At 39.1% G+C, this 15,796-nt stretch overlaps 1 protein-coding gene across 4 annotated transcripts in view; it reads right to left on the bottom strand.

Annotated features, from left to right (window-relative positions):
- Positions 1 to 15,499, bottom strand: part of SLC25A14 (solute carrier family 25 member 14) — a 34,225-nt gene extending 18,726 nt beyond the window's left edge. Inside the window, exons 1-6 of one of the 4 annotated variants that reach the window (XM_054472765.2) lie at positions 15,445 to 15,499; positions 14,270 to 14,423; positions 8,997 to 9,090; positions 7,589 to 7,736; positions 4,923 to 5,017; positions 3,539 to 3,624 (exon numbers count right to left, since the gene is read on the bottom strand). In XM_054472765.2, the coding sequence (XP_054328740.1) occupies positions 3,539 to 3,624; positions 4,923 to 5,017; positions 7,589 to 7,736; positions 8,997 to 9,090; positions 14,270 to 14,423; positions 15,445 to 15,449 (582 nt within the window). In that variant the 5' untranslated portion in view covers positions 15,450 to 15,499. Of the gene's footprint in view, positions 1 to 3,538; positions 3,625 to 4,922; positions 5,018 to 7,588; positions 7,737 to 8,996; positions 9,091 to 13,892; positions 14,140 to 14,269; positions 14,424 to 15,444 lie in introns of those variants that run through there. The other 3 variants (XM_054472766.2, XM_054472767.2, XM_063660685.1) reach the window with 3 other exon arrangements.
- Positions 15,500 to 15,796: the final 297 nt, after the last annotated feature.

Genomic DNA, 15,796 nt, shown 5'->3' with positions numbered 1-15,796 from the left:
GGCGGGTGCCTGTAGTCCCAGCTACTCAGGAGGCTGAGGCAGGAGAATGGCATGAACTCGGGAGGCGGAGCTTGCAGTGAGCCGAGATAGCGCCACTGCACTCCAGCCTGGGAGACAGAGCAAGACTCCGTCTCAAAAAAATAATAATAATAATAATAATAAAAAAAGAATGAAAAAGGCCACGAGGGAGAGACTGAAGAGGAGAAAAGAGCTAAAGATGGAACCTTGGGTGGGAGAAGAAAAAGATTTAAAGTATATGCATAAAAAGGAAGCCCATGAATGAAACTAAGGAATAGGAAAACTAGAAGCAGAATCTAAACAGTGTAGTAACAAAACCAAAAAAGAACTTCTAGTAGAAGGAATTAGTCAAAATAGGTTAAGTAAGATGAGAACTAAAATGTTCACTGGATTGGATAATGAGGACATTACTGCTGACCCTGCGGAGAGTGATTTCAATCAAGTAGCAGGAGTGATTATAGCAGGTTATGAAGGAAATGGAATGTAAAGGTTACTCTTTTGTAAAATCCGGATGAGAAGGTACGAAAAGAGATAGCATGGTGTTTTGAGGTCAGAGGGTCAAGAAAATATTTTAGGATAGAGAGATTTGACCATATTTATCATTTGAGAGCAGATAACCGGTAAAGAGGAAGACACTGAAGATAAGAGAAAGAGGACAAATGATAGAGAAAGGTCTCTGATGAAACAGAAGTGAATAAAAGTAACCAGTTTTTTTTAAACTTGAGCATGTATCAAAATCACTTGAAAGCCTTGTCAAACCAGACTGCTGGGCCCCATCCTACCCTTTCTGATTCAGTAGGTGTTGGATGGGGCCTGATAATTTGCATTTCTAACAAGTTCCCAGGTAATACTGGTCTGGTATGGAAAACCACTACAGTAAGACAAGATAAGGATGGGTATAGATGGAAGTAAGTTTACACCTGTAAGGCAGAAAGGACACGAAATTGAGAGGTATAAGGCCAGGCCATAGGAGGTGGGGTTGTCTGCTGAGAGTAAGAGGTACAAGGAGCTCTTCAATTAAATTCTCTTCATAAATACCTGTTCTAAGTCAACAAAAATACGCATGAGGAAAGGACTCCCTATTCAATAAATGGTACTGGGACAGCTGACTAGCTATATGCAGAAGAATAAAACTGGGCCCCTACCTTTCACCATATACAAAAATTAACTCAAGACAGATTAAAGATTTAAATGTAAGACCTCAAATTATAAGAACCCTAAAAGAAAACCTAGGAAATGCCATTCTGGGCATTGGCCTTGGGAAATCATTTATGACTAAGTCATCAAAAGCAATTGCAACAAAACAAAAAATTGACAAGTGGGACCTGATTAAACTAAAAATCTTCTTCACAACAAAAGAAACTACCAACAGAGTAAAGAGACAACCTACAGAATGGGAGAAAATATTCACAAACTATGCATCTGATGAAAATCTGGTATCCAGCATCTATAAGGAATTTAATTCAACAAGCAAAAACCAAATAACTCCATTAAAAAGTAGGCAAAAGACATGAACGGACACTTCTCAAAAGAAGACATACAAGCAGCCAACAAACATAAAAAGATGCACAGTATCACTAATCATCACAGAAATGCAAATCAAAACCACAACAAGATACCATCTCACACCAGTCAGAATGGTTATTATTAAAAAGTAAAAACAACAGATGCTGGCGAGGCTGCAGAGAAAAGGGAATGCTTAGACACCATTGGTGGGAATGTAAGTTAGTTCAGCCACTTTGGAAAGCAGTTTGGAGACTTCTCAAGGAACTTAAAACAGAGAGCTACCATTCAACCCAGCAATCCCATTACTGAGTATATATCCAAAAGAAAATAAATAATTCTACCAAAAAGACACATACACTCCTATGTTCATCACAGTGCTATTCACAATAGCAAAGACATGGAATCAACCTAGGTGCCCAGCAACGTTGGATTGGATAAAGAAAATGTGGTACATATACACCATGGAATACTATGCGGTCATAAAAAAGAACAAAATCATGTCCTTTGCAGCAACATGGACTGAGCTAGAGGCCTTTATCCTAAATGAATTAATGCAGGAACAGAAAACCAAATATAGCATGTTCTCACTTATAAGTGGGAGCTAAATATTGCGTACTCATGGACAAAGATGGCAACAATAGACACCAGGGAATAATAGAGGCAGGAGAGAAGGAGGGGGACAAGGGTTGAAAAACTGTTGGGTACTGTGCACACTATCTGGGTGATGGGATCATTCATATCCCAAACCTCAGCATCATACAATATACCCATGTAATAAACCTGCACATGTACTCCCTGAATCTAAAATAAACGTTGAAAAAAAAAAACTTGTTCTGTAAATCTAAAATGATATAAAAATTCTGTAAATTACTATCATTTTAGTCCAGAAAGACTGTCTCATATTTTTATCCGTCAACCACCAGTGGCTTATTTCATGTGTGTTGTTTTGCATGTCTTTCTCTCAGTTCTCAAACCCCTCTCTGAATTGCAATAAACAGATCTCTCCTTTGCTAACCTAGCCACTTGTGGTTTCACTAGTGGTCAAATTTAAAAAAGCGTGTGTCCTCTTACTTTTTTCTCACAATCCCCTTAAAATAATTTTTTAAAACTTTGGGTTCCCCTCACTTATTTTAATCCTATATTTAGTGCTTTTAACTAATCATAAGTTTAAATACGTTAATAAGTAGAAAATATTTACCATTTTATGAAATAAGATGAAAATTTATATTAAAAGAAATGTTTCAGTCTGTGACTTGAAAAAACCTTAAAGAAATCCAATTATACTCTTAACAAGTCAGCACCACCAACCTAAACTGTTCTGGTTCTGAATTCAGAATATTCCAATACAGGCCAAAATATACCATTTTTAAAGCCAAATCTCACACTGAATAGAAATATTAATAAGACAGGGAAAGACAGAGGCATTACAGACTTAAGATACCCAAATTGGTTACTAAAGTAGTCTTCTCCAAAAACTATATTTCAATTTACCCCTCTGTTTGGCATCCCAGGTTATACCACAGGTCAACATACCATACCAAGATTTAGAATAGGTGGGGACGTACCTTTCTTCTGTAAAATTGAGTAAGGGCTATTATGAACAGATTCATTCTCATACCAGTTTTAGGATGGAGTACAAATGGATGTAAGAGATCTGGAAATTGATTCCTATAAAACTGCATAGCCCTTGGAAAGAACCTATAGGGTCTTGCATACTCCAGTGTGAGGACCAGTGGATTAACGCATATCATAATAAATGGACTGCCATTTATTGAGCATCTACTACACCAAGTACAATGACAGGCAGTTTATATATATATATTTTCGCTAATCCTTTACAACTCTATGTTATAAACACTGTATTATATTCGTTTTTCAAATGATGAAATTGAGGCTTAATGCAGTTAACTGATTTGCCCAAGGTTCTACAGCTGGCAAGTGACAGAGTGGGAATCTGAACCCAAATCTGACTCAAAGCTTATGCTCCTTTCAAATCACACTGTATCTCTCTTACCTTTAGAACATCGGTGGGATTGGCTATAGTGGAAGATATCACTCCTGACACTACCCCACAGATCATATTAATTAAAAGAGTTTCATCTGTGAAAAGGAAAAGAAAAAGAAAGGTCTGCTTGTATTAGGCACCAGTTTGAGAACACAGTACTGACCTACTGGAGGAAGGGAAACTTGGTTAGAGAGATGACTTTAGAAATAAACCAAAAAGCTTAGGAAAATAAAGAAACTCAAATATTTCTAGATCTCAATTCAGTGCTAAAATATATTAAAACTTGTAAAATATAAATCATTTCTAAAAACATCATTACTTCTAAAGGACACTGGAACACGTCCTTTTTTTCTACAAAACTATCAGTATCCCACACACGAATTCAAAAGGTGGTATTTCCCCTTCGACCTTTTCAAACATCTAAAGAACATACTTTTTAAGTCTTTTTCTGGGTAATCATCAACTCTAAAGATTCAGGAACTGAATGTTAAAAGAGAAAATCTTATGTCTAATACAAAAAACTTACCTGAATATTAATTTTGATAGGCCTGAGATCTCTCCTAGCCTCTGTTAATTTACAAAAGATTTCTGTAGTCAAATATGAAAAAGCAATCATTTAGAACTAAATCTCCTCAGTGAGAAAAAAGAACAAAGAAACCACAGAGCACATTGCTCTATAGTGAAATTCAATCTTTACCGCTCCTTCACACCATGAAGACCCCACAAATAGAAACTAAACAAACCCAAGTGAAGAATCTATGAAAGAAAAATATTTCAGAAAGAGGTGGAAGAGAACCTTCACAATCCCCAAAAAAAGGCTTCAGAAAAAGTTGACTTCAGGACAATAAAGTGATTCAAAGGACATTACTAACCGAAAGGCTTTCCAGCTGTCCCCAAACATCCAACAGCCCCAGGCCTGTGGTAAAATAACCATTTAGTGTAGTATCATGATGGAAAATGCTACAGCAGCAAACAGACATATGATAATGCTGAATATGCATAAGGTAGCCATAGGTACATCAGAATTTAGAAAACAGCCTAAAATTATTCCGCCTAATAAAAGCTTATCAAAATTGCCAGCTAGAAAATGCCTTACAGTTGAAGTCCTCTTATTGATGAAGATAGCATTAATTTTCTGGACAAGATTGTTCCATGTTTCTTTTGGGATGATCACGTGCCTTTTTTGTTGATAGGAAAAGGGACAAATTTGAAGAACAGATCTCTCTAATTCATATATCACCTCTGCAAAGATTTATTCCAAGTTAAAACAAACTCACTTTGTCTTTGCAGTGACTCTCCTCCATTCTCAGGCACCTCATGACCAACATTTCTCACTAAGCATGATTTCAACAATCCCTTTGGTATCACCTCAAAAGAGGGTGAGTATACTGACCTTCTAAACGTTCTACGAATAAGCGCTTCAAGCTTTGGTAAATCCCAATTTTAATGGTGCCATATGATGCTTGTCTTAGCAACGCAGGAGCAATTCTGAAAAAAAAAAAAGTAAAAAAGTTATTCTCAACATTTGCAGATTATACATATCTAGACAGCCTACTTATTTGCACTACCCATCTCATTCCACCCAGCAACAGCAGAATATGATTTTTTTCAAGCACTCATGAAACACTCAGCAAGAAACTGAACATTCTGGGTCATAAAACCAACCTCAACAAATTTAAAAGAACTGAAATCATATACAATATGTTATCTGACAATAATGGAATCAAACCAGAAATCAATAAGAAAAATCCTCAAACATTTAGAAATTAAACAACATATATCTAAATAATCTATTGGTCAGACCAAGTGTCTGTCAAAGGAAATTTCTTTTAATTCACAGGTCTAAATGACAACAAAATTCAACCTATTAAAATGTATGAGATGCAGCCAAAGCAGTGCTGAGGGAAATTTACAGCATGAAATGCTTACATTTAAAAAAAAAAAAGCGGAGGTGGGGGGAGAGTCCCAAATCAATAATCTATGCTCCTACCTCAAGAAACTAGAAAAAGAAGAGCAAAATAAACCCAAAGCAAGCAAAGAAAATAATAAAAAGCACAAATCAATGAAATTGAAAATAGGAAAATAGAGAAAAATCAGTGAAACAAAAAGTTAGCTCTTTAAAAAAAAATCAACAAAATTGATAAACCTCTAGCAAGACTCACAAAGATAAAAAGACAGAAGATGCAAATAAGAAATGAAACAGGGACTAGCACTACAATTCCTGCAGCCATTAAAAGGACAATAAGAGTATGGTATAAACAACTTTATACTCATAAATTCAACGCCTTAGAAGAAACGGACAAATTCCTTGAAAACCACAAGCCACCAAAACTCAACTAGATAAAACAAATAATCTGAATAAAACTCATACCCTTCGCAATGGACTGAATGTTTGTATCGTCCCCAAATCAAGATCTTAAAATCCTAACCCGAAATATGATGGTAATAGGAGGTGATTAGGTCATGAGGGTAAAGCCCTCATGAACAGGATTAGTGCCCTTATAAAAGGGATCCCAGAGAGCTCCCTCACTCTTTCTGTCATGTGAGGATACAATGAGAAGTCTTGGCAGTCTGCAACCCAGAAAAGAGACCTCAGCAGAACCTGACCAAACTGGCACCCTGATCTCAGATTTCCTGCCTCCAGAACTGTGAGAAATAAATTCCGATTGTTTATAAGTCACCCAGTCTATGGTATTTTGTTACAGCACCCCAAACTATGATAACCTTAAAGAATTTGCATTCTGAATTTAAATGTTCCCCAAAAAGAAATAGTCAGCCCCAGATAATTTCACTGGGGAATTCTACAAGACATTTTAAAAATTAACACTAAGCTTACACAGTTCCTTCCAGAAAACAGAAGAGGGAATGCTTCCCAACTAATTTTGGCTAGTATTACCCTGATACCAAAACCAGACAAAAACAGTACAAAAAAGGAAAACCACAGACTAATGTCTCTCATGAACTTAGATGCAAAACTCCTTAAGAAAATATTGGTAAATTGAATCCAGCAATGTATAAAAAGAATAATATATATACATCATTGCTCACCTAATAAAGATTTTTTTTAAAAAATCAACCTCTACTTCCTAACAGTTGCAGATACGTCTTTAATCACATCAACAAGGAGGTACTAGAGCCAAAATTCCACCCTATTTAAGTTCTCCTTTAAACTGGAGACATTCTCATTCATACCTCCTTTGGGATTCTTCCAAATTGCAGAACTATACTGTAGGAGGTATAAATAGAAAGACAGCAGCAGCTCAAATGGTTAGGATTTTAAAATGATGACTAAATATGCATATTTCTGACTTTATTGCTTGCTATCAGAAAATATCTTGTGATGATCCATGCTGATGAAAGAACAAGGTGAAACAGATGATCCACAAATCAGGATGGTGGATCATCTTCAGGATGCTTCAGGATACACTACTTGATTTTTCCCCCAAGAAAATTACCTTTTAAATTAAGTCTAACATAGTTTAACGATGTAACATAGTTTAACGATAAAATTGATGTCTATTCTCTGAGTAATAAACTGGTAGCCTAGATGCAGGAGTGGCCTAGGAAACTGGCAACAGATGAACTACAAACTAGACAGTAAACCACAAAATTATGGCTAATCAAAAGGTGATGATAAAGATGGGTCTCCCTCTCTCTCATTATGCACTTTCTGTTTAAACTGCAAGAATAATATTTTTTCAAAGAGGAAAATTTTAAAGGAAGTCAGAATTTGCCAACTCAGGAGGGATATCATAAAAATATATATAATTAATTGGTGCTGTTATTAACAGTGGCTATTAGTGACTCTCGGGAAATCCACAGAAAGTCTATGCTGCAACGACATATCCATTTTAAAATGTTATTATCACTTATAACCAAATGAACACAAAATCCAAAGCTCAAGACTTACAAGCAGGAGAAATATAAACTGGCATATCAATACTGAATTACAAGTTGAAATGGTGAATATGAAACAGACACAAACTATCAGACAGCTGAAAACTATGGCTTCTTTAAAAAGCATTTCTGTTAATGATATAAGGAAAGAACCAGTCTCACCCTGAATAGAGAGCCAATACACCTTCCTCTTTACAGATGCGAAACAGCGCATGGAACATCCCTCTATATTTTATCTCTTTGAAACGGGCATCAATGCTTTGGCCTTGAACCTGAAGTCGTGTTTTGGTAAGGTCCACAGGGAAAGTCCCTATAAAGGAACATACTCATTTATAAGTATGTCCAAAGAATCACAGTTAAGTTGTTGCTAAATATAAGCCAAGGACAATATTTGAATCCTAAGACAAAGTCCTTTTTATAACACATAGAAGAGCTCTAGTAGAATACCACTGTCAGAGGACATGAGTTGCATGTGGTAAGTGAAATGCATTATACTATACATAGGCAGCACCAATTGACCCACAATATACTTCAAACTGTAATATAATAAAATGCTTACAGATTGCCCTATTATAAATGCAAAATAAATGTTGTTTTTTATTTCATCTGTAACATATAATCTGGCATTTATCAGTCTCCCTCCTGCCCCTTCCCACCCCAAGTCTCCCCACCTCTGTGTCTCATAAAATCTCCCCAAATTTTCACAAAGATAGGAAAGCATGGGATTGCTGCTCCAGATGCTCTTATATAGTGTTACAAAGTTTTGTGGGGTTTTTCTTTTATCTGTTTACAAGAACAAATAGTCCCCTAATATTACGAAAGATAATGGCAAAGTCTTATTTGGTTCTACTCATCCTGGTCCCTTAGGTAATTCAGGACTAACACCAGCAGAGTGCTTGTGGGGGAAACTTCTTTAACCAAACCTCTTACATCAACAAACAGAAGTGGTCATCACATTGACAAAATATACTTCAGGGTGTAAAACTAACAAGGTGATTAGGTAGCTCTGGTCACTGATGACCCGAATATCACAACACCACAGGATATGCCAAGAACGTCAGTAGTCATTTATGAATAGTTTAGAAAAGAGAACATCTGGAAGATGAAAAAACGACAATCTAAAAATATTTCAAAATTAAAATCATGTAGAAGAGAATCTTGTTTGATCTTGTTAGTACATTTTCTTCTAAAATGGGACAGAGGTTTGAAAAAAAGGACTTGCAGTACAAATAAACATAAATAATTTAGCATAAAAGACTATTAATACAGAAATATAGCAAAAACCCTTATGACATATCAACTCCCTCTATATATTCATATATTTTACTTAAGCCTAGCAAATTAACAAATCACTAAACTACCAAAAAAGCTTTCCTTAGTTTGACTTTTCTTAACTCATCTGCCATACCATCAGTAGTACTTTCCCTGAAATATTACTTCATGGCTTTGAGACAATTTTCAAAATAAGGCGAGCTTCTTATTTTTTATCTAGCTTTCACCAAAAATAACCATCATCATAAGCTACCATCTATACCGTATAATGCAGATTTGTCATTTCTCACATTCTTACCAAACTCAGCCACGATAGAGGCAAGGCCGCCATATACAAAGGGTTTCCAATTCAGACCAGACATCTCATGACTTACAGTGGTACTTTTCTGGTGCTAAAAATAAACACAAATCAGAACAAGGCACAAGAGTGAGGAGCATTTGTTAGCATCTGATCATATAATTTAGATAAACAAAATTGGCAAATAAAACAGATGTAGAGGAAAAACCCCACCAAGTGGAATGACACAAAATGGGGGATCCTGTTTTATGTGCTGGATGATCATGAGCTTGTTCTTTACTGACATTTTGTAGGGGTAGGCGTGTGATTCACTCAGAGATCAACCTGTGCCCTTCATTCTCTCCGGTTTCTTTAATGTTATATTCATCCCCACCCAGAGAAGAGGCTTCAGTCCATCCAGCACACCCAACTTTGACATTCAACTAGATAATTACAAACGAAGGAACCCAGAATTCAAATTATATAGGCTGAGGCATCTCATAAAAGCAGTTCATGGTATTCAGTTAGCTTGATTCAGGTGCAAAGCACAGGCTCACGCTACTACTCTCTCATATTCTTAGCCCTCCTATCTCTCCACTATAGGGTTTCTAGCTATATATAACTTTGTCCCCCCAACTAGGCCCAGGCTGAGCTAAGAACCTTTTCACTTTCCTTCTAGCGCCCAAAGGAATGGTAGCAATATGATGTCTCTCTTCCCTCTGACATTTAACGTACATCCATCTAGTGGATCTCCTTTTCCTTCCTCTTGGCCTTTTAAAACACACACTTATAAATACTGTTCTTCTTTTATGTTCTAGTTCTTTAACAACGTATTCCGCTCCCAGCCTCCCTTTTCTTCTTCCCTATCCCACCCCCGTTAGACCTGTCATCATCAATCTTTTCAGCTTTACTCCTTTTTCTGCCATTTTCAGCTTGTTCTCTCTTGGATTTTATTTTTTCCACAGCTTTGGTCTCTAGGTTTTGCAAATTTTAGCATGTATTAGAATCATCTAGAAGGTCTATTAAAACATAGATTGTTGGGCCTCTCCCCCAGAGTTTCTGATTGGTGGTATGACCCTGAGAATTTGCAAGATCCCAAATAACGCTGATGCTTCCACACTTAAGAACCGCTCTAGGCATTGCCTACTAAATCCTGGTCCATCTGAAAGTAGTATCTGTTCTTAGCATGGACTCTCAGATTTCTTTCAAATATTCCTGTTTCAGAGCTTCACAGTATGTATACTTCTGAATTTCAAAAGCAACTTCCAAGTGGTTTATGGCGAGGAATGCAGACTCCTGAAGTCAGACTGTTAAAATTTAAATGCTAACTCCAGATTCATTTCCTGACTCCACCACTTACTAGTTCTGCGACCTTGGGCAAGTTATTTAGTCTCTCTATGCCTCCACTTTCTGAACTGTAAAATGGAACTAATAATAAAAACTATATCATAGGGTTGTTGTGAAAATTAAATAATATATGAAAAACACCTTTAAAAGTGCCTGGCACTTAGCTCAATAATTGTTAGTTAACTATCATTATTACATTTTTAAAAATTTAAGTACCCAAATTTACATCTTAACAGATAGTACTTGCGGCCCACCCCTCCCTCCCATTGCCCAATCTGGGGTTAGCAGCTATGAGTCACAGTATCCCTTTAAAGGTTTTGCTTTGTTTCCACATAAGGAATTCTCTGTAACTAAGCAAAATGCAGTTTTCCAGAGAAGATAGCAAACACGCTGATTAAATGTTTTAGTTACAGGCCACAAAAATCATTATGGAGGCTTCCTTTCAAGCACAGTACATATAGAGTCTGGGATAGATAGCCCTTTTTGGGGGAAAGTTGTTGAAAAGAATTCTAATGAGCAAAGTAGGAATAGCCACTTCAAATATCAACTGCAGCTGGAAATAGGAGTCTTGAAGACTAAATACTACCTTATCACCATTTCTAGCTATGCCCACATTTTCCAATTAGAATTGATAGTAAAATATGACACATATGGTGAGAGTAGAGATGGAAAAGCAAGACCATGGCATATCCCCTCTTTGAGTTTGTGAGGAAAAAATTAACTCTCCATTCACAAATTTATCGATTGCCCCAAATAGTCTTAAAGCTTTCAGACAGCTACTTTTACTTAAAGTTGTCTCTCCAAAACTTTCTCCTTACAACTTTTTTCAACTCTTTGTATTACAGAGAAAGCCTCTATCAGAACTTCACAACCTGCTACCAGCTCTTTAATAAGGAAAATGTGCTCAGGGAGCAATGATGAATCAGTGAAAGGCAGGGAACAGGGAGGACATGGCAGGAAGATGAAAGACCAGTCGCTGAATCTTAGGCCAGTTAGCCCAGTGGTTCCCTAATGAAGTTCCCACAATTCTGGGGCAAAATGAAAAAAATAAGGGCACTTAGTCCTTTTTTTCAGCTAAATGTATTTAATTTAGGGACTGTCTATTATTAACAGATCAGATTCTTCTTACGCCTGGAGCACAGCTAACTAGCCTGTATTTGTGTACCCTCCCCACACTTTCATTTACATTTTACTGGCCCATGAAATCCAAAAATCTGGAGACCACAGGCAAAACCCAACATTGCCACAATCACGACTTCCCTACCCCCATCTGATAGTAAAATCTCTTTCACTCCAATGTTAGAAAAAAATCTTATGAAGAAATCCTGGATCATCTTTGATTAGATCTGTTTTTAGACACTCCCTCCTCATATTGAGCCAAAAGTCTGTCTTCCTCTAATTTGTACCCAGTCTTTGGAGGTAATATTCAACAAACGCATTCTTTTTTCCCTAGGCAAGCCCTTCAAATATTTAAAAGACAGCTATGATGTTCTCTTACATCTCATGTTTCTCAAGCTAAATATCCATGATCTTTCTCTTCACTTGACACATTATACTTCAATTACTAGAGCTTAAAATTGCACTCACTTTTTTGGGAGCCACATCACACTATCAAATCATTAAACTGTCAGCTGAAACCTCCAAGTCTTTTACATAAAGTAGTCTACATGCATGCGTGTTGTATCACACCTATTCTACAGGTGTGCAATATTTTTTGAACCTTCTTTTATCCCTTCTATATCTTAATCTCAGGCATAAAAATAATGACTAGGATGAGGGTCAACTTCAAGATGTCCAATGTTATTTCCTCTCTTAACTAAGTAAGATCCCCAAGGGAAGATACTATATCTCACAGTACTTTTTATAACCCCCATTATAGCTTGCATAGAATTGAATACATATCCATTCAATACTTAGTTGGTTTTGCAGTGTGACGTCCTTTACCTATGTATGCAGCCTGTATATAAAAGATTGCAGGGGAAACAAGGAAGGTAACTTGCTGAACCTGGCCAATGCTACGCACCCTGTGTATGACACTATCTTGATCCCCAGATATTCTCTGCCTACGCACCCTGTTCCCTTGCTTTTGTTGCAAGGAATTACTTATGTAAAATACCCTAAACCCTCTGAAAATTATTTTAACTTGTAGGGGCTAACCCCAGATATGGGTAAAAGTAGTCATATCTAAGGTAAAATAAAAATATAGTACCCTAAATATTTTTACTGTATAAAGAAACCAATGAAAATTGTCTTCAAAATGCCAACATTTATTCTGAAGAGCTGACTTCGGAGAATTTGATAGACTAATGAGTGAAAGTAAGAATGTCCTACAATACAAGTTACTTTGCCCTATACTACTCCCAAGTTCTGGTCAGGAAACTCTGGGTGCCTCTCCTGCTTTCCCCTTTAAGAAAGAGTAGAAATTAGAGATTCTCAGATTCAGAAGGTAACAATGGAGAGCCAAGCAGATATTTATTGAAGGCGTGCTAAATGCCCAAACCTGCAATGCACTTTGGGTATAATCATATTTGAAAAACATAGATATTCGTTCTAGCACCAAGACAATATTTACCATTCAACCTATCTTTTCTGAATAACCAATGAGATGGGACAGGGAAAAAAGTACAAAATACAGTACTTGCCTTTCAAGAGCTTACAATCTGGTGGAAGAAATCAAAGTAGTGCATTAGAGAAAAATTAAGTGCTAAACTGTGTAGTACAAACTTTAAGAGCAAGAGGAGCACAGAAAAGACTACAACCAGCATGGGATTGACTAATTTGAAAATTGCCGAGGTGAGAGAACCTAAATTGAACCTTGAGAGATGGTAGGTACAACCCGGTTAGGGAAGAGACAGAATGAACAGAAACACAAATGTGGGAACAAGCACAGCATGTAGAAGCAGGCGTCAGTATGGTTTGTGCTAAGAAGAAAGGAACCTAACTGGAACAGAGAATTCCCTTGTTGACTGAAACAGTATCAGACAAGAAGTGTGATAAGGAGCATGTTATGCTGAAAGGCTTGAAACCAAGGGGTGGGGGTGGGAGGTGTAGGAGGGGGCTGCATGTTTTGTGTGTGTGTGTTTAACAACGAAGTGACTTGAGGAAGTCCACCACATTTTACCCTATTAGGGCTGCAGCAAACACAGTGGATTACATTACAAACGGGAGAGACAGGGAGACTAGCTTAGGATGGTGCAAAGTACAGCAGACAAAGATGCTTGTTGGCACTGAGGTTAGAGATAGACTTCCCCAATGAAGACACAAAGAACTCGATGATGTAGGGAATGAAGACGAGGGAAGAGTTCATGATAACGCTAAGCATCTCTAGGCTGGGGGGAAAAACAACAACAACAAGGAACCACTGACAGGAAACCATAAATGTCCCTGCTGTTATCCTGTCTGAGAAACTAATTCATGTTGATAACAGCTGTCATGCCAATCAAGTAACTGAACTGCATTTTAATAGATGCCTTCAATGCCTTGACCTCAGGAGTGACAGGGGGTAGAAACCGAAGGGGAGCATCTTTCAACAGTATCCCTCACACTAATACAATGGAGGTGTTTGCTTACTCCGCTTACAATCACGGCCGCCGTTGCAAACTTCACCCTTAGAAAAATTAGGATTATTCCGGGAAAGATACCCATTCACCCTCTGGGTAGCAGGATCTTGCCAGTTCCTCAGCTGTCAGAGCGAGCTCGTGGAGAGAAGGGAGGCGCCTGAAGGAGGCGGCCTCCCAGGGGGGTCGAGGAAGCAGGGTTCAATCGAAGAAGTAAAACCACCGATGCCAGAAGAGTGAAAGACAGGGAAGGGACTCAGCTGAGGGGAGAGAGAGACCAGAGGACCGTTAAGCCCCTCCCAGGCCGGGAACCAGGCCAGCCCGGCCCCGCGCGGCCTGGCGCGGCCCAGCCCCGCTCCCCAGCCTGGAAGTCCAGGAGCTCCCCCTCACCTGCTCGGGCTCATCGGACGACTGGGAAGCTGAGGCTCCCACAGTCGGAAACGCCACTGCAGCGCCAACCCGGAAGCATTGAAACCAACGGAAGTAACCAAGGCGTTGCTTCGGCAACGGCGGCGCAGCCATTTCAACTCCGCCCCTTCCAAAACTAAAAACAAAGGCGCGAAATAAGAGGCGGAAGAGGCAGGGTTCTAAAGGCGAGGGTCAGAACCACTGCAGGCGCAGAAGCCTAGAGGGGCAACTGGACTTGCGGGAGGTGGAGGCAGGGCAGCTAAGGCGTGAGAATTTGGTAGCTTCCCCAGTTAACGTGCTCGCCAGAGGGGAAAGAGGTGTCGCCTCGTCACCGCGAAACCCACCCACCTGGCGCGTGGAAGGACTAGAAAAGGAAGGGGCCTCGCCCCGGTATCAGGGCTTGAGGAGTGGGGCAAGGGGAGTGTTGGGCATAGCGCCCTGCGCGCTCAGTACGAAAAAGGCGGCAACGTGGAGGGGGTGGGGCAAAGGCTTCAAAACAAAAGTAGGAAAATGAGACATAGGGGTGAGCCGAATTTAGTGAGGTGCCTGGGCTCAATAAGAAAATAAAGTTCAAGGCCAGGCGCGGTGGCTCACGCCTGTAATCTCAACACTTTGAGGGTCCGGGCGCATCACTTGATGCCGGGAGTTTTGAGACCAGCCTGGCCAACATGGTGAAATCGCGTCTCTACTAAAAATGCAAAAAAATTAGCTGGGTGTGGTGGCACGCACCTGTGGTCCCAGCTACTCGGGAGGCTGAGGCAGGAGAATCACTTGAACCCCGGAGGTGGAGGTTGCAGTGAGCTGAGATCACGCCACTGCACTCTAGCCTGGGTGACAGAGCAAGACTCCATCAAAGAAAGGAGAGAGAGAGAGAGAATGAAAGAGAGGGAGGGAGAGAGAGAAAAGAGAGAGAAAGGGAGAGAAAGGAAGGGGGGGAGGGAAGGAAGGGAGAGAGGGAGGGAGAATGATCCAGACAGCACCTACTGGACGTCAGACATTAACGAGTGAAAAATTACGGTCAGACCCCTTACTCGAAGCTCTTGCTTTAATCAGAAACTTCACTTAAGAAAGAGCAAGTTGGTACCAAAAAGGGGACCATAAAAAGCTAAACAGATGAGGCAGAAAAACACCAACGGGAAATCCCAGTTAATCCAAACCTCATAATCCACCAGAAGATGCCAAGAGTCCGACCCCCAGCTTCCGACTCTGGCCCCTCTGGCTGCTGGAAGGGGAAACCGCAAAGCCCTTGGGTGATTCCATTAGCCAATGTGCGATGACGTCTGATTTTTGAGCTATGACGTCCGATTTTTGAGCCTCTTAACAACGTTCCCTAATCACGCGAGAGTACGCAATAATAGGGTTTATTGCTTATGTGTTATAAGGAAAAGTCAGTGCAAGGTAGTTGGCCCTAAATGGTTATTTGTTGAATGAATAAATATTTGGAACTATGTTCTTCCAAAAGGATATTTCTCATTTTAGTTCACCTTGTTTTATTTTGCTGGGTTTTGT

Source organism: Pongo pygmaeus, chromosome X (assembly GCF_028885625.2).
Source record: "Pongo pygmaeus isolate AG05252 chromosome X, NHGRI_mPonPyg2-v2.0_pri, whole genome shotgun sequence".
Classification (NCBI taxonomy): Eukaryota; Metazoa; Chordata; class Mammalia; order Primates; family Hominidae; genus Pongo; species Pongo pygmaeus.
The sequence above is the reverse complement of the archived record's forward strand: the minus strand, read 5'-3'. Positions and strand labels throughout refer to the sequence as shown.